This window comes from Bos javanicus, chromosome 3 (assembly GCF_032452875.1).
Source record: "Bos javanicus breed banteng chromosome 3, ARS-OSU_banteng_1.0, whole genome shotgun sequence".
Classification (NCBI taxonomy): domain Eukaryota; kingdom Metazoa; phylum Chordata; class Mammalia; order Artiodactyla; family Bovidae; genus Bos; species Bos javanicus.
The window spans coordinates 75,198,364-75,222,462 of NC_083870.1; the positions used below are offsets into that span (position 1 = coordinate 75,198,364).

The 24,099-nt window shown below is 35.3% G+C and overlaps 2 protein-coding genes across 5 annotated transcripts in view; one reads left to right on the plus strand and one right to left on the minus strand.

Annotated features, from left to right (window-relative positions):
• Nucleotides 1–7,557, minus strand: part of SRSF11 (serine and arginine rich splicing factor 11) — a 50,407-nt gene extending 42,850 nt beyond the window's left edge. For 2 of the 3 annotated variants that reach the window (XM_061411622.1, XM_061411621.1), the window contains exon 1: nucleotides 7,475–7,556. The gene's annotated coding sequence lies outside the window, so the exon portion shown is untranslated. Of the gene's footprint in view, nucleotides 1–7,474 lie in introns of all 3 variants that reach the window. The other variant, XM_061411611.1, reaches the window with a different exon arrangement.
• Nucleotides 7,558–7,602: 45 nt separating this feature from the next.
• The window catches only part of LRRC40 (leucine rich repeat containing 40), a 40,865-nt gene continuing 24,368 nt past the window's right edge, over nucleotides 7,603–24,099 (plus strand). Inside the window, exons 1-6 of one of the 2 annotated variants that reach the window (XM_061411607.1) lie at nucleotides 7,603–7,846; nucleotides 10,235–10,416; nucleotides 11,515–11,588; nucleotides 13,490–13,619; nucleotides 17,132–17,255; nucleotides 23,328–23,470. In XM_061411607.1, the coding sequence (XP_061267591.1) occupies nucleotides 7,696–7,846; nucleotides 10,235–10,416; nucleotides 11,515–11,588; nucleotides 13,490–13,619; nucleotides 17,132–17,255; nucleotides 23,328–23,470 (804 nt within the window). In that variant the 5' untranslated portion in view covers nucleotides 7,603–7,695. The remainder of the gene's footprint in view (nucleotides 7,847–10,234; nucleotides 10,417–11,514; nucleotides 11,589–13,489; nucleotides 13,620–17,131; nucleotides 17,256–23,327; nucleotides 23,471–24,099) is intronic. The other variant, XM_061411608.1, reaches the window with a different exon arrangement.

Below are 24,099 nucleotides of genomic sequence, written 5' to 3' on the forward strand. Positions count from 1 at the left end.
GATTCAATGGACATGGACTTGCGCAAATTCTGGGAGACAGAGAGGGACAGGGAGGCCTGGAGTGCTGCAGTCCATGGTGTTGCAAAAAGCCGGACACGATTTGGCGACTGAACAACAAATGTGCTAGAAACTTTATGCCTTACACAATCCACTCAACAAAAGCTTGGTGAATCAAGGCATTTGTTAGCTTTACAAGAAAGTTTGGTTGAGAAACTCAAACTATTTTGCTGTACATTTTCCCCCTATAGCTACAAAAAGCAGTAAGAAAAACATAGGAAATAAATTGCTGCTTACAAACTAAAGTTAAAAACTTAAAAAAACAAACAAACTTACCTACAGATCTATTTTGTTCTTCTGCTTCTAAAAATTATACAACTGATTTTTTCTTCCATTTCTAATTCAATAAATTAGATAACTGTATAATGATTAATATCTATCTTCAAGTCAAAATTGTAAATCCCATGCTCCCTTTTCAGAAACTAAAGGACACGTTAGCATTAGGGATGGACAGACACACACCAGAGTAGGAAAAGTCTACTACCACTGCTGCTAAGTCACTTCAGTCGTGTCCAACTCTGTGCGACCCCATAGACGGCAGCCCACCAGGCTCCCCCATCCCTGGCATTCTCCAGGCAAGAACACTGGAGTGGGTTGCCATTCCCTTCTCCAATGCATGAAAGTGAAAAGTGAAAGTGAAGTGGCTCAGTCGTGTCCGACTCTTCGAGACCCCATGGACTGCAGCCTTCCAGGCTCCTCCTTCCATGGGATTTTCCAGGCAAGAGTACTGGAGTGGGGTGCCATTGCCTTCTCCAAGGTAAAGTCTACTTACTCCCAAATACTTGTTTTAATTTATGTTGTCTGTCAATAGCAGACATTCCGTATCCACATTATAAGACTGACAGAGTACTTCGAAACTGTAGGCAAAAATCTGTATTTTTCATTTCATTTTTCAAAGCTTTGTTTATGATTAATATAGAGGGAAGAGTAGTTAGAGCATTAAGATACTATTGCTTATATCTATATGCACAGTACTCTTAGCTGTAGTCCATACACATTGTTTGGAAAAATCAGAGTCAATTTATTTGTAACAGATTTGTTTGGCTTTTGGAATTGAATGGGGTCAACAGAAACATTTGGAGGGCAAAGCTCCAGGTACTGACTACTCACTACTATCTTCTATGTTTTATAAGATTTTTTAGAGTCTCAATTGAGAAAAAGGTGGTTTGAGGGACAACTCAGTTCAGTTAACCTTTAAAAAAAAAATGCAGTTATTTACATGTATCTTTATCTAATAAATAGTTTCAAGCATTTTAATATTAAAGAGTTTTCCCTGATTAAGGAATTAGACATTTGCACCATCTGAGCTCTTTTCCCCCTTATGCTATAAAATGAACTGTCTCTTCATATAGGAAATCTTAGGAAACTGATAAAACCCAAAATGTACTCAACTCAGTAATTTGAAGATCCACATTAACTGTATGCTTTTGAAATGCCCTTTAATCCTCACAACATTTAAAAGGTGCTACAGTGGATTAACAATGCAGGCCTAGAGTCAAATCAAAGGAACTCTGTCACCAATTAAGATATTGCAATCTTTGGCTTATTAATTTGTGCTTCAATTTCCTCATTTGAAAAATAATGCCCATTTCACTGGGTTGTGAGGATGAATTCTGGATGAAATGAGAATATTAATATAAATGCTTAGAAAAAATATCAACTATTATTCCTACTCTACAATTTAAAAACTTTTAGTTTGAAAAATGGTAACCTCACCTGGGTTCTATTTTATACCACCCTATTTTAGGCTAGTACCTTGAACTATTTCTACTTCATCATTTACATTAAAGATATCAATCAGAAGAGTTTATTTATATAGTGGAAAGAGTTTCTTACTAAGAGCTCACATTCTAATACAGGTTTTTGGTGATATATTCTCTTTTAAAAGATTATAATGTATTATGGATATCAAACACATATCACAGTGCCCAGCACACAGGTACTCAACAAATGGAATATACCATTACAAAAAAGTCTGTGTTCAACTTCCTCTGTTTTTTTAACAGATGAATAATAACAGTAATACTTCTGTCTAACCTTAGAGCATTACTATCAAATGCGAAAATACTTTGTAAGTGGTAGTAAACACGTGAAGTACACTATTATTAGTTCTTTCTCTCTTAAGAGGGTGCCACAAAGGAAACATTACAACAAATTTCAGATTTTCATATTCATTTTGTTCCTAAAGTAGCATTTTACCAATAGTATGTGTAAATAGATGATAGCTAAACAAAACATTCCTTTTTTGATAAAACACAAATGCTTCATGGAAAACTCCTTCTAGGAAGGGTTCAATTACTTGTCTCTATATTTAGAGCAAGATCACTCCCTATTCTAATTTTCAAAAGACAAACAACTCCACATACACTTGATCAATTTTAAAAGTACACTGCCATGGGTCGGAGCAACAGACTATCAAATAACCAAAGCACGGATCAGAAAAATAAAAAGGCAAACATTAGGAAAAACATAAAATAAACTGAATTTCTGACACACGCTAACGCTAAAGACCACAATGATTTTTTCCTTCAATTTCTATTTCAGCTACTTTTAACTATGAACAACTATTAGTTTCAAGCCATAATTAGCTCATGTAGAGGTCTAAAGCACGTGTAGACATTGATTAAATTATTCTGAAGGAAGGAACAGATGGGGAAAAGATAACTTTTTAGGAAATGAGGAATCAAAAGAAAAGCAAAAAAGCAGCTCTAAAATGGAAAAAAAATTAAAGCTGTATATGTGTGTGTTAGTCACTCAGTCGTGTCTGACTCTTTGTGAGCCCATGGATTGTAGCACACCATGCTTCTCTGTCCGTGGGATTCTCTAGGCAACGATACTGGAGCGGGAGGCCACTGCCTTCTTTATTAAACGTCAGGTAAATTTACTGACAAGTGGAAAACATGTTATCTCTAGAAAGATGAAAAGCAAAAGCTCTGGTTTCACAGATTTGTATTGTGAGAACCAAGTATTTAAATGTTCATTAGGATTTTACCACACCCCTCCCTGGCAATAATAGTACCATTCAAATCACGTAAGTATAAGTAACTGTGATATTTTAAAGGATGGAAAAAAAATGATTAAAAACAGTAGTGGACAGTCGAAGGTATTTTGAAAGTTAAGCTAGCATTTATCTTAATTGCAATTGTGAATATAAATATCCTATCTGCAAATTTACAATCAAATTTTTAAATAAAAATCTATTAGTTGTGAATGTCAACAAACTATCAAATTAATATTTTTCCCCTTATCAGCTTAAGTTGGTATTAAGAATAAAGTCTCAGGAGCCATATCTTGTCTTATTAAAGCTGTTGGGGACGTTTGCTCATAGAGAACAACATTTACCATATATAATTATTGAGCAAATTCGTCTATTAGACAAATCTAATGTTGGCAGGGATAATATAAAGTCAAATATTAAAATAGTGGATTTTGATAAAAATTATTAAAAAAATTTTATTTGGTATTGATTTTGTATTTGTTAACACAAAGAATGGTATGAAGTACATTCCCAGGTTTACTGTCCTAATCTTATCTCTATTATTACTTTACTACTTTAAGATAAACAAAATCATAAAACCTTTACAATTAATGTTAAAATTAAGACTTTAAGTCACAGATCACATTAATCATGGAAAAACAAGCAAGAAAACAGCTACTAAATGTTAGGAGTTAAGAATCTCTAGGGATAATGAATCTGTCTGCAATTCAGGAGACCTGGGTTCAATCCCTGGGTTGTGAAAATCCCCTGGAGAAGGGAAAGGCTACCCACTCCAGATTCCTGGAGAATTTCATGGGCTGTATAGTCCATGGGGTTGCAAGAGTCCAACACGACTGAGTGACTTTCACTTTCACTTTTCAGGGATAATGGAAACATTTTCAACTGATTTTAGAAAAAGAAATAATACCATAAGTGCTTCTTATTTAATGACATAAGCAAGACTGCTTTAAAACCTCTGTTTTAACTTATTTTCAACAGATAGACTATATGCAAACAAAAAACACTAAAAATAATCAAGATATAAAAACTTTAAAAAAACGGTACTTCCTCCACTTCATGTGAAAAACAGTAGCAATGTAAAAGCCTCTTTATAAGAGGAAAGTAAAAATATTTTCCTAATTCTAGTGGACTTTTACACTGAAAGTATATAGAAATAGAAGACAAGATTTATATAAAATATTAAACCTCCTAGAACAACTTCACTGCTTCCTGATTCAAAACTAAGAGAAACAAAGGGAGCATACAAAGGATATACAAATGAATAATCTAAGTAAAATGCACTGTCTCAGAAAAAATTACCACACACAGCTCCAGTAAAAATAAAATGCAAGTCAAAGCCACATTTGAAACTGTGAATAAATATGCAAAATATGTACTGCCTTCAAGGAAATAGTATGTTTTCTACCGACTACTTTTAAAAGCTGGCAGTTGTCAGTTTTAAATAGAAAACAAATGTCCAAAATGCAATTTTCAAAAGAAACTAAAGACATGTAACAAGCACCATTGAAGTTGAATATTTAAAATATGACAAGTCCATGTGCAAAATAATTTGCTCTCCATTTTGACAATTTAAACCAATTTATTTATAGACAAAGGGCAAACACAGAAAGAAAATTCTGAATAATAAGTATATGAGAATATAAAACATTCAACTCAGAATTTTTAATAAGCAATACCTGTTAGGTACAACAGCTTGTCAATAATGACTGTTAGACAGTAGAATGGTCTCTTAATAAATAACTTTAGCATAAAATAGCAGTTCTCACAGATAAGGCAATATTCTGAAAGGTGAACATTATAATGATTCAATATAGGCTAAATCTAAATCTGCCATTTTACAGAAAAAGAAAACTTCCCAGACGTTTTGCCTGCAATCAAATTCACTTAGCTCCTGATGACATTTAAAAAGTTGTGCTTAAAAATGTGCACAAATTAATGCCATTTTCCTTTGTCACAATTTCTCAATCTGCCTCAATAGATTCATCTTATCAAACGTACCTTTAAACACAGAAAATATCTAACACATGGCAGTGTTCATAAGAATAACACAGCCATATTTTAACATCTTATTAAATTTTAGTGGTAGTGACAAGCCACTCTACCTTACTTTGATAAGTCTTACTTTCTGTTATGAGACAGAACATTATCTCTGGCTGATCTAATTCTCAATATATATTTGACTTCTTCATTTTCTGTTTTCATTTAGCAAAGCTAGAAGAGCGAAGCCTTTCATACTTTAATAAAATGAATATAATAAATTGTAGCTAGGGAAATTCTATTATAATGGTAACTATGCAGTCTCCAGCCCTTATACAGGATATATGTTTCACATTGTTTTAATAATCTTTTTTTTTTTTTTAAAGCAAGTACTTGAGCTTCAATGCCCATGTTGAAAAAGGATTGGGTTTTTTGTTTTAATGTATTCTTTTGGAAGCGTTACAGTTTATATACAGTGCTAATTCCTACAAATATAACTATACTTTCTCAATAATAATATTGAGAGTATTAATAATTCTCAATAATAATAAAAAATATAACTACACTTTCTCATAAAGTTCAAGTTGATAAACTTTCAGTTTGCATCAATCTGAGACAAAACCCATGATTTTCCTGACTGCATGAGGTAATAATTTTCACCTTTACTTGTTCAATCTGCACTTGCTACACAGGTATAATACATGGTGTACTATACACATATACTTGTTAAATTTTTATACATGTCAATTTATATCTATTGAAGTTTACCACAAGTGTGCAGTCACATGGATTTTTCAGAATTACTCTGCCATTAGTTAGAATATGCTTCTCATACAAAATGCAAGTTTCAATATAATACTATAATTAGATGTCAATAATGAAATATTTAACATCAAGTAAAAGCACAATAAATCAAAAAACTATACCTTGCCTGTAATTTTTTAAAAATGCTGAGCTATAAAAGAGTTTTAAGGGGGAGAGGTGGCTTCTGTAAATTTTTACATTCAAGCAACTAATCCTCCAAAGGTAGGCTTCTACACCCTAAAAAAGAGAAAATAAGAGTTTTCTGTAATAATTATCTCTTAAAACATAACTGAAGTCTTCCTAAAAATGGTTGGAGGACAAAAGCCAGTTGAAAATGATGAAATAAAAATCACTAGGCAAATCATAAAGAGGGCTAGGTTCAAATACTTGGTCACACCACTTAGAGAAACTTGTGACCTTTGGCGAGTTTCTTAATCCCTTCCACCTTCAATTTATTGGGTGTTTATTAGGGATCTTGCAAAAACTATTATGTTCCTTGCTTCAAAACTCACCTTTTCTTGCTTAGGAGTGTAATTACTAGTAGTGCTGCTCACTTTCGATGCAAAGGACTCCAGAGAATTAAGAGAAATAATCGAAGGGGTGGGGGACTAGAAGCCAAATTTTATGGTTGGCAAGAACCTAGACTCGGGAAAAACCGTGTGTGTTGCATAATTCGTCAGCGGGCCATCATATTACCTTTTAAATATCCTAAAGATCCCCAGCCTAGTTGAGGGGGCTTAGGAGAGTATTTATTGGTGTATGCTTTTTAAGACAAAATTACTTTAGGCAAAAGAAAAACCTACCACCCAAGGCAATACTAAAGATGATGAGTTGTTAATTACATATTGAATGACTCATTAAAGCTTTACATTTCAGATAGAAACTAACTTCCCAAGATAATCGACTTTGAGCAAAATTTTCATCTTCCATTCGGAACTGGATGGAGTTCCTTTCCCCACCAAGCGCTCAATATTTAAAACTGTATTTTCACTTAATTATTTAAAAAATCGAATGAGAGAAATGATTAACCCTAAATTAATGAAAAAGGAGTTAACTTTAAAAGCTGTCAAGCAAACGGCCTAAAGTTACACAGCTTGTAAGCTACAGAAGCAGCTGGGATTCGAACTCGTATCTCTCGAGCTCCGAAGAGCAAGCTTTTCTCGCTCTACTCAAGCTCGCGCTTACACTGGGCTCCTCTCAACTGTCTGGCAAAGACGACACTTACTATGAAGCTCTATTTTTTTTTTTTTCCCTTCCCTTCTCTGTGGCCAACCCTTCCATTTCACACTGCCTCATGCTGGGCTACAAATTCCATGCAACAACAATCAAGGCGCACTAATGCTTAAGAGTCGGAGTAGAGATCAGAAGAACCGAAATCGGCTTTACTTCCTACGCGGAACGGAGATCTGGCGCCAGCACCACAGGCGACAAACACAGGCAGGGGTCCAGAGAGGCTGCAGACCGCGCCCAGGTCTCAAGTTTTAGTCAAGGCCCACGTTCCGGCCAGACGAGAGGCGCAGAGGTTATCCTTTCCTGACACCCTCGCCGCCGCGGGAGCACAAAAGAGAAGATTGCAGTCGCAGTAATAGTGCACACAGTAAACTCAACACCGTTCTTCAGCCCGTTAAACGCACTTACTTGAGCGAAGTAATTCCAAGACACAAGGCTGGCACCGGCAACGGGTAGGGATCCTCTGTCCTCCTGCCCCAGGCGCTGGCGATGACGACATCCGAGTCGCGCCGCCGAGAGCGAAGGCCCGGCGCACGCCGCGCGCGCTCCCGATAGGGGCGGGGCGGCCCAGCGGCGCCACCGTTAAGCGTCACGGGCGGGACTCTGCTGCGGAGCCCCGGGCTTTGACCATGTCGCGGCTGAAGGGGATAGCGGGGCGGGATACCCGAGCGGGTTTCCGAACTGAGAGCAGAGACTGCAGTGCCTGCGTACCCCAGGGACTCTTAAAGGCGGCTAGGAAGAGCGGCCAGTTAAATCTGTCGGGCCGCAACCTCAGCGAAGGTAAGATCCAGAGGTACGACCCGTTTGTGCGACCTGGCACAAAGCACTTGCCCCTGGTAGCCTCTCTTTCCTCTGGCCTGGCTTTGGTTACTTTTGGCTCCGTATCCTAGCCAGGATCCCGCTGCTGGAATTCGGGCTTTTATCACATTTCCACTGGTTTGGTCAGCTTGTTCGGTTTCTACTTTTCGTTCCAGGAAATGTCTGGTGCAGGGAATGTGCTGGGGATATGGCCAAAATTTAAACGGGGCGCTTTCTGGGATTCCCACATTCTGTCGGATAAACAACATAATGTTTGACTAAGTTAGCTGTCACATGATGGGCACATGCTTTGTTTCTTTGGCCCTGTGTTCCTTTTAATTTAATCTCTTAGGTCATTTACCAACGCCAAAATTCTGTGTTTCATCTGTTCCTTTGTGCATATCGAGTAAATGACACTGTTCCCTGTTCAAGTCCCTTTTCTGTCTGCATGTGGACAGAATCCTAAATACAAGGAATATTTAGCATATTTCCTAAATTGAAAATCAAGATGGATGCCAAACAAAGTGAATTCGGGGCCATCCTGAAAATCTAGTAAAGATCAGATGCACAAATCTGGATACCATGAGTGATTTATAGTCAGATACTCTTCTGATTTTCTGTTGTGTAAGGGAGGGCGTGGAAAGTGCGGAGAGGGAGATTATGGCATTATTCCTGTAATGTTTTCCTTTACTTATATTTAGGTTTTAGGCCATCTGGAATTAAAAGTTTCCCTTTCCTTGTAATGATTGCTTTTTTAAAATTCTGCCACGTATACAGTTGACTATGCAAACAAGCACTTGCTGAATGAAAGGATATATGATAAAATCTTTGCTCTACTTAGAAAAAGTTTTAATCAATGGGAACATAAATATTTTAAAATTACTGCTGTGCTTGTACACATGCTTATTCCAGAGCCTGGAACTTTCTACATGATACCTGACTAGGGTTCACTTCTTGACTTCCTCAAGGACTCTGCTTAGATAGGTCTTTCTTCACTACCCTATCTGTAATAAATTCTTTTGGTAACATTGTATTCTCTAACCTGTTTTTAATAGCATTTATTATTATCAGAATCTGTATTCTGTATTTGTTTATTGTCTTCTCTGCCCTCTGCTAGAATATTAGTTAGATGTGGTCAGGGACCTTCATTTTGCTCATTGTGTCCTTAGCACTCAAAGTCGTGCTTGATACATAGTAGATTCTTATTAAACATTTGTGGAAGGAATAAGTAGATGAATGAGTTATTCCCAAAAACTAAGTGTGTGCTGGAATGTACTTATTGATTGGACCCAGATAGTTTAGTCTACTAAAGTTTCAGGGAGCAAATGAATTTTGATTGTCAAGTGTTAAAGCAGCCTGATATAACTCCTGCTTGGTCATGATGTTTAGATGTAGTTTTTGTTTTTTGGAGTAACCCCTGGTTTTAATGTCTCTGATTTTGGTATCAGAATAATGCTGACTTCATAAAATGAGTTGGGAATTTTATCTCCTTTATTTTCTGAAAGGTTCTCTAGAATTAGTTTTGTTTCTACTCTAAATGTCTGCTAGATTTCACCAGTGAAGCTATCTGGGCCTAGAGTTTTATTTGTGGGATTGTTTTAAATAGCAAATTCAATTTCTTTCATGGATGTAATGTGCGATAACACATTTGCTGTAGCACTGAAGCAAGTTAATACCTTCTAGAGCTTCAGTTTAATAGTGATAAACCTTAACTCTTTCTGTTTAACTTGTAGAGACTTATTTGCTACGTCAAAGGAATTGCTGTATTTGCTGCAACAAGAGTAACAATGTTGTGTTGTGTGTCAGATAAAATAGAGAGCAGCTACAAGAGTCAGATATACCTTTCAAATATTCACTGAAAAGCAAGATAGTTTAGCTTTTCCAGGGTTTAATCTTATCTAGCTGTATAACCTGGGACAAATGATACATTCTCTCTGAGTCCCATTTCTGTCATGTATAAAGTAAGAATAGTCATAACACCTGCCTCCTGGAGTTGTTATGCGATACAGGAGTTTGTTCATTTGATTTCCGTATCTTCTCTGTTATGGTGGCATAAAGATAGAGCCCATTCTTTGTCTTATATATCCAACCACTATGTGCTATGCAGGAAATGTATATAATAAATACAGTTGAATAAAGATAAAAGTGAGATCTAATATGAAAAATACATATCCTCTATTCTGTTTTGGAATAAAATTAAACTTTCACTTTAATGTTGTTGTAATTCATTGTAATTTGTTTGATTTCCTTGAAAGTTTTTTAATGTTTCAGAAATTTCAGTAGATAACTTGATAGCTGTTATCAACTTACGTACTTAGTATCTCACTTCTTTTTTTTCTGTCCTTTTTTGGTGTGGTATGGTGGAAATAGTGCCTCAGTGTGTTTGGAGAATAAATGTGGATATCCCTGAGGAAGCTAATCAGAATCTTTCATTCAATGCCTCTGAGCGATGGTGGGAGCAGACGGATTTGACTAAACTAATCATATCAAATAATAAACTTCAGTCACTTACTGATGACCTCCGACTCCTTCCTGCACTGACTGTTCTTGATGTAAGTGGATTTATGAGTCTTTTGTTTGAAAAGACTTTGAAGCTAAGTTTAGACTTTGAGAAGCAGAAAGCCCATGGTAGAGTGCAAGAAGAATAACAAATTACTGTATTAGGCAAAGCATCATGGTTAAGAATGCAGAATCAGAACCTCAGGCTTCAGTTCCCACTGCAGCTTGATAGCTGTGTGATCTCGGGACAGTTACCTCTCTGTGTTTCAGTTTCCATATCTATAAATCGAGACTGTTAGTACTGCCTATCTTTGAATTAAATATGTTAACGCATACAAACAGAATTAGAATTAATGTTTAACTAGTGGCTTCTGCTGCTTGTCCTTTTTTTATTGCTATTATTTTATGATCATTATTATTCTAGACGTTAAAGCAAGTACTTAAGGTTATTATTATTATTTTGTTACTTATCTCCAATACTGACTTAAATTATTGGGCTTAAATTTTTGTGGGTTTATTCAGGGACTTTGTTTTTAGTCCCTAGTTGCTATGTCATGTGGTAAAGTGAAACATGAGTAGTTTATTTCACAATCCACAGACTTCTATATCACAATCCACTGTTTTACTTAGGAACACCAAAAAATCTTCCCAATATTTGTCTGAAAAAGTTGGATGTAGTCAGATTTCTAGAGAAGTTTTTATTTTCTTCATTTGTAAAGTGAATCAGTTGGTGTCGGTGTTCTCCTTAAGGTTCCTTGTACCTTGAAAACAATATGATTCTGTAAAAACATGAGAGAAGAAATCTTCCTCCTCATTTATTTTTTGTAAATGTTGGCATAATCATACCAACAGAGGGCTATACATTCTAACCCTCTCGTCTCTCATTTCAGATTGAAATTCCACTCAGTGAGGTGAAGTTTCCTTTTTATTAACTGTAATATTTAAAATTAATGTCTTACCACTCATGATCTCTGAACAGCAATGTGATCAATTTCAAACTCTTTTTTCTCTTCTGTACTCAGAAAAATTACCAATAGTCCAACAGTACTATTGAATTAGAATAATTAGAGTATTGTCAGCGAATATTTTGCAGTAACAAAGTTTGTGGTTATTTATAAGAGATATTGACTGTGTCTTTTAATAACTTTCAGATACATGATAATCAGTTGACATCCCTTCCTTCTGCTATAAGAGAGTTAGAAAATCTTCAGAAACTTAATGTCAGGTAATATTTAAACTTACTTCAGTATTGCTTGTATAAAGGTATAAATCTAATATTCTTTAAAAATTTTTTTCTAACATTTTTTCTAACATGTAAAAAAATTTTTATATTATCTCAGAAAGTAATTAAATAGGATAAGAATTTTAAGCTGTAATTCTCCGATTATTTTATTTTTTGTTTTAGAATTGCCTACATGTTTTCTGGTTTTACAAATTTAAGACCAATTTAAAAAAATACTCTTTATATTTTTTGTGAAATAATTTTTAGTGGTTATTTTCAAAATCTTTGCTGACATCTCAAGTTTTATGTTACTTTGATAGTCTAAGATATATATGTGTTAAACAGAAGGAAGAAATTTAAAACAATTTTTTTCATCAGTGAGGAAAATTTCATGTTTTTGATATTAGCAGTTTTAAACTTTTCTGGGGACTCAGATTCCATGGGTGTGCCTCTGATACTCTTTGATAGGTACATGGAAGGCCAGCTAGCTGAGACTCCAGCTACCTCTGTTTGCCCTTCAGTATGCATTCAGACTTTCAAGAAAAATTACAGCCTTATATGTTATATATACACTGTGGAAAAGGGATTAGGAGAAAAAATTTAAAGGGTTTAAGTGTTAAACATTGTTTGAAAAGCTGTGGCTTATAAAATAGGTGTGGTTATTGATCTAACATAGCATGATCAAGTCTCAGTTTCCTGAAGTTAACTAGTTTGAGGGAGAACAGTTCCTCAAATAACAGTCTTTATTTGATGAAAAACTTAAAATTACCATAAATTAACAAAAGTATCTGTACCCAAAATTGTTTAGGACACTTAGTGAAGATACTTATTGTTTAGTTGTACATTAGAACCTCTTCCCATTGCAAGCCAAAGGCATAGATATCCCCTGCAAAAAGAAGAGAGGGTAGGGTTGAGAGGAGAAGAGAGAGTATGCAGCTGCTGTGGGTGGCTTTAGCTTTAGCTTCTAGCTCTTAAGAGTATGAATGTTAGGATGGAGGGAATAGAACAAGAGAGGAAAAGAAGGAAATATATAGCAAAAATTACATTTTTGCCCAACTAGATTCCTGTCAGATATGCAAAGATTACAGTTAAGTAACTGACACTGTCAACCAATTTTTAATGGTTTTTGGTGGTTCATATTTTAGAAAACATTTTTTGGCATTTTTGTTCCAGCTAGTTTTATTATAATTTAAGGTCATTATTATACGCTTATATTTCCCTTTACCTGCCTGTTATTTGTGAAGAAACTGTATATGGCTAGACAGTAGAGTAGAATTCCCAAGCAAATAGTTGGCATGAATCTAAGAACAAGTTAAATCATCTCTTAATTATCAGGGAATGTATTATTCTAAGTGACTTGGGACTTCTCCACCAATAAACTGGAATCTGCAGGACTAAACTGAAAATAATGATTCAGTACAAATAAAATTGGAGTTGCATATTACACGTTCAACTGGATATGCTAGGCCCTCAAATAGAAATAGCTATTTTTGTTTTGAGTGCTAGATTGAAGCCTAATCCCCATGTAAAAGGTGACTTCATTGTAGTGTGTGTATGCGTCTTTGTCAAAATCTTAAAACTGATACAGTGTGAAAATTTAGAGTCCAATGTATTCTTTCACATTGCATGTAAAATGAAGTTGATTAAAAGGAACCAATCAAAATTTCACAAATTATATCTTTGCTTCAAAATCTTTATTTCTTTGAAACACTCAATTTGATTATATTACTGTCGTTTTAATGGGTGTTTTCCTTTTAGGATGTAAAGTTTGATAAGTACTTAAAATTAGTAACCTTACTTGTCTTTTTTTTAATGAGCCCAGGTAGTTGATTAGCAGAAATGCCTTGTTAAGTATTTATTTTGTTGTCACCAAATTATTCAGCATTTGTTTTATCAATCATTAGCCATAACAAGCTGAAAATACTCCCTGAAGAAATTACAAATCTAAGAAATCTGAAGGGCCTGTATCTCCAGCATAATGAACTCACTTGCATACCAGAGGGGTTTGAACAACTTTCCAACTTAGAAGATTTAGTAAGTTTTGATTTTGCAATATTTGTATAATTTGGGGCTGGAGGGATTTTTCATTTGGCTGAGAAATTGGATATATGATACCAATCATGAGTACATGGGTGCCTGTTTGGATGACTAGATTATCAGAACTATGTTTTACAATTAGATTGCTAAATTAATAATTTCAAATTTCTTTTCCTATGTTTTTCTTCTTCTTTCCTGTTTTTCTTATGATAGAAATTACCTTAGATTTTAATTTCAGAATAGAGTTTTAGAAGGGGCCTGATGATGATAACTTTGCTATTCAGAGGCTTTTGCGACTTAGCAAAATAGAGGAAAGGGGTTTTTAGCGTATACTTACCCCCCCTTTTTTTTCATATATATATTTTTGGCTGCACAGGGTCTTTCTTGCTGCATGCAGGCTTTCTCTAGTTGCAGTGCGTGAGGGCTACTCTGTAGTTGCGGTGCTTGGGCTTCTCATTGAGGTGGCTTCTCTTGTTGTAGATTCCCATTACCTCCTCTTAAGCCCTTATGGTCCTTCTGTTCCCTAAGTGTTCAGATAATACCTTCAGGGCCTGCCTTTTCTTGCCTGTTTTCCAAAGTGGCCACATTTCTTGATAAAATTTTCATTCCATCTGTTTCACATCTTAAATGGAGATAACCATGAAGCAGTACAAATATTTTAGTCATATTATTAATAATACAGACAATAGGCAGTTTGCTTTACATATAGGTAAGTAGTTTCATCCTGTTAACAGATTTTTTAAAAAGTAACATCCAAAGTCATACAACTGATTAAGGAATTCAGGATTTTAACATCAGACAATTTGATTTCAAAGTGTATACACTCTTCCCTCCCAAATTTACCGCAGGAGGAGTAAGACTCTACTATAAGCTGTCCTATCTGAAAGACTTTAGCTTTATTAGATCAGATGTTCCAACATAAATCTCTACTCCATGTAGTTATTTCATAGTACATTCTTATTCTGTTCACTGTTACATGTTTTGAAAAACTCATTAGTGTCATTTTAGCCTTGAAGTTTATTTTTTATTGAAGGACAAATTACTTCTTTTATTTCTTTCTTTCTTGATATTTTCCCCCATCTGCTCTAGTGGTTGAAATCAAAATTATACTCTCCTTAACCATTTCTTTAGGATCTCTTTGTTTTTCAATCTGATCAGATTGGAAATAAATTTTGGAAAGTAAAAGGTAGATGAAATGAATGGGAAAGAAGGGAGCCATCAGATTTTCTTATAAAATTTAGTGGTAAAAGATAGCAATTGATTAAAAAAAAGAATCTAGTAGAAGGCTTAATGGAAACCTTATAAACTTTTGTTCTGGGTTCCCAGATATTTATTTTCTTAATAAAAGAATGCTTCAGTTTAGAACTGTGATCTTAAGGACTAATTATCAGATAAATCATAAATGTGAGCAACAATAAATTAAAGCATTAAAAGTGTAAGATATGTAATAATTTAAGCTAACAATATTTCTTTTTTTTTTTTAATTTAGAAATGTATTCTGTTAATCAATAAGTTTATACAGCTATAGTTTAAAACAAAAACCGTGAAAATAAGACTGTTTCAAATTCTGGGCCCTTCCAATTTTCCAAATACGAGAGCTCTGAAAGTTGTATATACCAGCTGAAACAAGACAAAATTATGAATGGAGTCATGACATTTCATGAAACAAATTTTACATAACTGAAGGATCCTTCCTGGGACTAGTTAATTGCCTTTACCAAAAAAAAAAGGAAAGAAAAGTATGGAATTCCCGTGTTCTAAATCAACTTGTTACACATCAATATAAACCCACAGTGTCCTGGCAGACAACATGCTTTCATTTTCTGTCTCATCCTAGAACTCGAATCCTAATTCATTTCAGCAGAGACTCCATAGGCAACAGGAAAGATTGTAGCATTAAAATATTCATTTATTCTTTTGTGGTAGCTCAACAGTGGTCTTATTTCTGGGTAAGCTAGTAATATTTCTTAAAGTTACATAGAACTGCTTAGCACGATGCTAAATAAATATTTATTGAAGAAATGTGTCACATAAATAATGATTAATTCATATGCACTGTACTTATTTTGTATCCAGTTTAATCATTAACTGCAATAGTTTAATATTTAACTATCAGTAATTCTGTTACTTTAGGTTCTTTAAAATTTCTTAAGAATTTATGACTTAATCTTTATCAGAAACTTTTTATTTTTAGCTTTTGATATTAGAATAATTTTAGATTTATAGAGAAGTTGGAAAGATAGTACAGAGAGTGTCTGTATACCCTTCACCCATCTTAATGGGTGAACATTTTACATAACCATGGGATATTTGTAAAAACTAAGAAATTTACTTTGGTACAATATTGCTGACTAAACTATAGATTTTATAATATTTTCCCAGTGTTTTCACTAATGTCCTTTTCTTTTTGTTCCAGGATCCAACCCAGAATACTACATATCATTTAGTGTCAGTAAATTCTGATATCACAAAATACTTATTAGTAATCTGTTGATTCTTAGACCTTAGAGTATTTGAGTTGTAGAGTATTATGTTGTATGTTGTAGATTATGTGTTGTTATTATAATAATAACAGTATGTTTTAAAAATATGCTGGTGTATAATAGCATTTTTCCTTTTTCTATTTTCTTGATTTATTTAGAGTTATAGTTATTTAATGTTAGACTAAATCATAGTCTTCAGAGAACAGTTCCTTTAAGTCATTTTTTTCTTATTCACTGTTGCCCTACCTAATAGTTTAGTGACAGCTGGTGGAATACTTACATTTAATTTGAACGTCATAGGAAGAATACCTGATACATAGCATTGTCTTTTAAAGGGAGTTGCAAAAAAATTCTCATAACTATTTAGAGAAAAAGCAAAGACTTATAATGCGAAAGTAAGGTATAGGGATTAATTAGGCAGGGTGAAAGAGTGAAAACTAAACAGTAGACTTTGTACTTAGTTAAAGCAGACTTACTGTGGTCAGCAGAAGAACCAAGAGGGAATATTTTTTCCTCCCAAATGAAAATGGCCATATTTTTCAGCCTTACTTTTCTTTCAAGCATTTTTCTTTTTTGCAAAGATGTTTTTCTTTATATATTACAGTTTAACTGATGTATCGTTAAACATTGTTAACATATCATTAAAATGTATCATTGTACTTTTTGCCTGATGTATCATAGATACTCAGCAAATATTGGATGGATAAATGGATTTTTAAAAAACATAATGCAAGATACAGCATGACTTAGTACTAACAGAAACCTTTCTGTAAAATATTTTTGAAATCAATTCATTTTAATTTCTCTCTGTTACATTATTAGACATGTAGTAGGTCCACAGAAAATACTGAGTCAATGAATGATGATCTGTGAAATTGTCAGTGAATGAGACTTAGAAAGTATATCTACTCTAAATAGTTTTTTTAAATGTTGCAATGCCCTTAAAATTCTGAACACCCCCCTTAGGGATCCTTCATTTATTTTTTTATTTACTTGTTCATTCATTTTGTCTTCCTCTTTTTAAAGGATCTTTCAAATAATCGTCTTACAACTGTTCCTGCTAGTTTTTCTTTTCTATCCAGCTTGATGCGTCTCAATCTTTCCAGTAATCAACTGAAGAGTTTGCCAGCAGAGCTAAGTGGAATGAAAAGTAAATCTTCTCTGTTTTAAAAATTGAATAAATTTGAAGTTTGTATAACTTACATTTAGAAAAATAAATTTTTATGTAGTTACAGACAAGTAAAACAATAGATTTTATTGTGCTAAATGCAAACAATAACATCTAGTCAGATTTTCTCCAGGGCATTATTGTCTAGCCTTAATGAATTAAAATTTTAATTCATTAAGATTTACCACCAAAACAGTTCAGTTCAGTAGCTCAGTTGTATCCAACTCTTTGTGACCCCATGGACTGCAGCACACGAGGCTTCCCTGTCCATCACCAAGTCCCGGAGCTTGCTCAAACTCATGTCCATTGAGTCGGTGATGCCATCGAACCATCCCATCCCATCCTATACTATCCATACTACCAAAGTAGTTTAACACGTCAAAAAGATGAAAATAAAATTATAAATTGTGGGAAAATTATATACCTGAGAAATTGATTAAGGTTTTGAGCATGCTGTCTCTTCTTTCTCTTGTTCAATGTTCACTGAGAGGTCATGCCCCTCTCCTAGGTGATTCCACCTATGATGGGTTATGTTATATCTGAATCCTCCTTGGTCCGTAAGTAATAACGGCAAGGAATAGTCTCAGTCAGTTCAGTAGTTCAGTCATGTCCGACTCTTTGTGACCCCATGAACCACAGCACGCCAGGCCTCCCTGTCCATTACCAACTCCTGGAGTCAACCCAAACCCAAGTCCATCGAGTCGGTGATGCCATCCAACCGTCTCAACCTGTCGTCCCCTTCTCCTCCTGCCTTCAATCTTTCCCAGCATCAAGGTCTTTTCCAATGATCAGCTCTTGACATCAGGTGGCCAAAGTGTTGGAGTTTCAGCTTCAACATCAGTCCTTCCAATGAACCCCCAGGACTGATCTCCTTTAGGATAGACTGGTTGGATTCTCCTTACAGTCCAGGAACTCTGAAGAGTCTTCTCCAACACCACAGTTCAAAAGCATCAGTTTTTCGGTGCTCAGCTTTCCTTATAGTCCAACTCTCACATCTGTATATGACCACTGGAAAAACCACAGCCTTGACTAGACGGACCTTTGTTGGCAAAGTAATGTCTCTGCTTTTGAATATGCTATCTAGGTTGGTCATAACTTTCCTTCCAAGGAGTAAGCGTCTTTTAATTTCATGGCTGCAATCACCGTCTGCAGTGATTTTGGAGCCCCCAAAAAATAAAGTCAGCCACTGTTTCTACTGTTTCCCCCATCTATTTGCCGTGAAGTGATGGGACTGGATTCCATGATCTTAGCTTTCTGAATGTTGAGTTTTCAGCCAACTTTTTCACTTTCCTCCTTCACTTTCATCAAGCGGCTCTTTAGTTCTTCTTCACTTTCTGCCATAAGGGTGGTGTCATCTGCATATCTGAGATTATTGATATTTCTCCTGGCAATCTTGATTCCAGCCTGTGCTTCCTCCAGCCCAGCATTTCTCATGATGTACTCTGCATAGAAGTTAAATAAGCAGGGTGACAATATACAACCTTGATGTACTCCTTTTCCTATTTGGAACAAGTCTGTTGTTCCATGTCTAGTTCTAACTGTTGCTTCCTGATCTGCATACAGATTTCCCAGGAGGCAGGTCAGGTGGTCTGGTATTCCCATCTCTTTCAGAATTTTCCAGTTTATTGTGATCCACACAGTCAAAGGCTTTGGCACAGTCAATAAAACAGAAGTAGATGTTTTTCTGGAACTCTCTTGCTTTTTCCATGATCCAGCAGATGTTGGCAATTTGATCTCTGGTTCCTCTGCCTTTTCTAAAACCAGCTTGAACATCTGGAAGTTCACGGTTCACATATTGCTGAAGCCTGTCTTGGAGAATTTTGAGGATTACTTGACTAGCCTGTGAGATGAGTGCAATTGTGTGGTAGTTTGAGCATTCTTTGGCATTGCCTTTCTTTGGGATTGGAATGAATACTGACCTTTTCCAGTCCCGTGGCCACTGCTAGTTTCCCAAATTTGCTGACATATTGAGTGAAGCACTTTTACAGCATTATCTTCCGGGATTTGAAATAGCTCAACTGGAATTCCATCCTCCACTAGTTTTGTTCATCGTGATGCTTCCTAAGGCCCACATGACTTCACATTCCAGGATGTCTGGCTCTAGGTGAGTGATCACACCATCATGATTATTTGGGTCGTGACGATCTTTTTTTACAGTTCTGTGTATTCTTGCCACCTCTTCTTAATATCTTCTGCTTCTGTTAGGTCCCTACCATTTCTGTCCTTTATTGAGCCTATCTTTGCATAAAATGTTCCCTTGGTATCTCTCATTTTCTTGAAGAGATCTCTAGTCTTTCCCATTCTGTTATTTTCCTCTATTTCATTGCATTGATCGCTGAGGAAGGCTTTCTTATCTCTCCTTACTATTCTTTGGAACTCTGCATTCAAGTGGGTATATCTTTCTTTTTCCCCTTTGCTTTTCGCTTCCCTTCTTTTCACAGCTATTTGTAAGCCCTCCTCAGACAGCCATTTTGCTTTTTTGCATTTCTTTTTCTTGGGGATGGTTTTGATTCCTGTTTCCTGCACAATGTCACGAACCACTTTATCAGATCTAGTCCCTTAAATCTATTTCTCACTTCCACTGTATAGTCATAAGGGATTTTATTTAGGTCATACCTGATTGGTCTAGTGATTTTTTCCACTTTCTTCAATTTCAGACTGAATTTGGCAATAAGGAATTCATGATCTGAGCCACAGTCAGCTCCCAGTCTTGTTTTTGCTGACTATATAGAGCTTCTCTGTCTTTGGATGCAAAGAATATAATCAGTCTGATTTCGTTGTCGACCATCTGTTGATGTCCATGTGTAGAGGCTGCTCTTGTGTTGTTGGAAGAGGGTGTTTGCTATGACCAGTGCGTTCTCTTCACAGAACTCCATTAGCCTTTTCCCTGCTTCATTCTGTACTCCAAGGCCAAATTTGCCTGTTACTCCAGGTGTTTCTTGACTTACTACTTTTGCATTCCAGTTTCCTAAAATGAAAAGGACATCTCTTTTGGGTGTTAGTTCTAGAAGGTGTTGTAGGTCTTCATAGAACTGTTCAATTTCAGCGTCTTCAGTGTTACTGGTCAGGACATAGACTTAGATTACTGTGATACTGAGTGGTTTGCCTTGGAAATGAACAGAGAATATTCTGTCGTTTTTGAGGTTGCATCCAAAGTACTGCATTTTGGACTCTTTTGTTGACTATGATGGCTACTCCATTTCTTCTAAGGGATTCCTGCCCACAGTAGTAGATATAATGGTCACCTGAGTTAAATTCACCCATTCCAGTCCATCTTAGTTCGCTGATTCCTAGAATGTTGATGTTCACTCTTGCCATCTCCTGTTTGACCACTTCCAATTTGCCTTGATTCATGGACCTGACATTCCAGGTTCCTATGCAATATTGCTCTTTACAGCATTGAACCTTGCTTCTATCACCAGTCACATCCACAACTGGGTGTTATTTTTGCTTTGGCTCCATCCCTTCATTCTTTCTGGAGTTATTTCTCCACTGATCTCCAGTAGCATATTAGGCACCTACTGACCTGGGGAGTTCATCTTTCAATGTCCTGTCTTTTTGCCTTTTCATACTGTTCGTGGAGTTCTCAAGGCAAGAATACTGAAGTGGTTTGCCATTCCCTTCTCCAGTGGATCACATTCTGTTAGATGTCTCCACCATGATCCGGCTGTCTTGGGTGGCCCCACAGGGCATGGCTTAGTTTCATTGAGTTAAACAAGGCTGTGGTCCATGTGATCAGATTGGCTAGTTGTCTGAGATTGTGGTTTCAGTCTGTCTGCTCTCTGATGCCCTCTCTCAGTGCCTATTGTCTTAGTTGGTTTTCTCTTACCTTGGACATGGGGTATCTCTTCATGGCTGCTCCAGCAAACCGCAGCCCCTGCTCCTTACCTTGGACATGGGTAGTCTAGTCAAGAGATAGTCTAGTTTTGCTCAGATTGTTAATCCTTTTAAAAGCAGGTTAAATTTAGTGTTTCTATTTTATTAGAGTTTACTATTGAATCAGTATATTTTAAGTATTGTAGAACTAACATGTAGGATGAAAAAAATAGAAGGTACATTTCAGTAATTTAAATAAGTATACTTTTTCATGTTAGAAGTCTTGAGTCCAAAATCAATCAACTCTTTTTCACCTAAAGACAAACTATTATTATTTCTTAGTTGATGATCACTATGTGTTAACTGTAGATTGTTTACCTTATCTACTTTTTTTGCTAATCTTATGTGAGCCCTTTCATTTTTTTTGAACCTCCCTTTTTGGAGAAAATCATAGATGTGATTTTAATCACTTTATTAGAAATTATTTAGAGGTGAGTTTGTAAAATTGTGCTGTTAGACATTTAAAAAAATACTGTATAATTGGCTAACAGTGTTATTAGTTTCAGGTGTGCAAAATCAGTGATATTTTTATACATTGCAAATGATCACTGCTGTTTGACTATAGAGTAATGGTTATTTGGGCTTCTGATTTGGTGCTAGTGGTAAAGAATCCGCCTACCAGTGCAGAAGTTGCAAGAGATGTGCGTTTAATCTCTGGATCAGGAAGATCCCCAGAGTAGGAAACGGCACACTACTCCAATATTCTTGCCTGGAAAATTCCATGGACAGAGGAGTCTGGCGGGCTACAGTCAATGAGGCTACAAAGAGTCAGACAAGATTGAACGACTGAGCACAGCACAATGGTTATTTGTCATTTATTACAGGAATGCATAAATTAAATGCCATAAATTGAACTGACATTTTAGGGGAGCCTTTACTTGTGATACCAATAGTTAACTCTGCTTATTTTTGCCATTTTTCAATAAAGGTATTAGAAAATAGAGCTGAACAGAAAATACTATACCTGGAATGAGTATGCCAGAAGCATGTGTTTTTTGTTTTTTTTTTTAAACTGAGTAGAAATATTGAGCAATAAGAATAGATGTTGAAATCAATAGAAAAATGCTTTAAATTTATAGAAGGTTTTCTAATATATAGTTAGTCTCAGGTATTTTCTGTGCTTTAGCCATTACAAAGATACTTTTAAGCTATCATCAGTAGGACATTTAGTTGTTTTTTCTGCTATTCACGACCGAGATTCTAGTTTCTAACATTTGTATGGTTCTTTGTAATTCAAAATGCTTTAAAATATATTATTTTGCCATCAAATAGTTTTAGAAGTTAATGGGGATGCGTATTATTTACATTTTAAAGATTCAGGAACCTAGGTTTAGAAATTATACAGCAAAGTGTAAAGCCAGGGTTTTCATCTTCTTAGTTCATCCCTCTTGCTTTTTCTGCTACATGCTACTTGTATTCTTAACCAGTGCTCTTAAATGCAGAAACTTGTGAAAACTAGTTTCTAGATGTAAAACAAACTTCTTTATAGAATTTACTGGATTTAGTGTGGATTGGATTATGACATTTTCCTCAGTGCTGTAGCCAAATAATACGTGAATTGTCATATTATAAATTGAAGTACTATTAAATTTGTTTAGAAAAGCCGTTAGTTTCTGTAAACACTGAAAGTAGTCTAAATATATCAATTCAGTCTTGAATTACATTAAAATTGATAAGCTTAAGGTACATGAAAAAAAGTTGTAAAATATATATTTCCTATTCAAACTATAAGGTTGAGAATAGTGGAAAATATAAGTGGAAGAAGGCTTCCCTGGTGACTCAGTGGTAGTGCATCCACCTAATGGCATAGAAGGTGTGGGTTCGATCCCTGGGTTGGGAAGATCGAAGAAGGAAGGAAATGGCTACCATTCCAGTATTCTTGCCTGGGAAATCCCATGGACAGAGGAGCCTGGTGGGCTACAGTTAGTCCATGGGGTCATAAAAGAGTCGGACACAACTTAGTGACTAAATCAACAACAACAGCAGTAAGTGGAGAATCTGCAATATGGATTAGGGAGAAATTGCTTATTGAAGTCTTAAGGAAAATAAGACCTTTATTTTTCTTCTGTTTTTGTTTTCCATTCTGCCTTTTATGAGATATTCAGGAGGTAAGAGAGATGTAAACCAATATTTTTCTCTATTGAAGTATCTTTGTGTTTCACTAAATATGTATTACAGGATTAAAGCATTTGGATTGTAATTCAAATCTCTTGGAAACTATTCCTCCTGAATTGGCCAGCATGGAATCACTAGAATTGCTATATTTGAGAAGGAATAAATTACGTTTTCTACCAGAATTTCCTTCTTGTAAACTATTAAAGGTACTATTCAGTTGTTTAAGATAAATTTTCTGAAAGTTAATCATGAAAATGAAAACTTAAACTTATTTTACATTGAGAATATGTATTAGTTATGTGTTTTTTTCTTATAATTTTATCTTTGAGAATTTTATTATGATTGAATATATTAATGGTATTGTTAATAACAGATTTTTTTTTTAAAAGAAATAATCAGTTTTAAAAATTTGGCCATTTCATCTGGAGGGTAGTTTATAACTCAAGAAGTAATATTAGGTTGGTGCAAAAGTAATTGTGGTTTTGCATTGTTGAACTTTGCCAGTTGGTATTGGAATACATTCTTAAATAAATGGTTATGTTATATATCATTTTAATGTACGTTTCTTCATATTTTTGCTAATGACATTGCTTGCTGTTTATTTTATAATTATTTTAGACTATAGAAATGATGTTAGACAAAGAGCAAATTCAAGCAATTTTTTTGAGTTTAGAATGGGTCGGAAAGCAGCGGAAACAGCTCGCCACATCAATATCAACAATGCATTTGGCCCAGGAACTGCTACCGAACATACAGTGCAGTGGTGGTTCAAGAAGTTTTGCAGAAGAGATGAGAGCCTTGAAGATGCAGAGCATAGTGGCCAGCCATCAGAAGG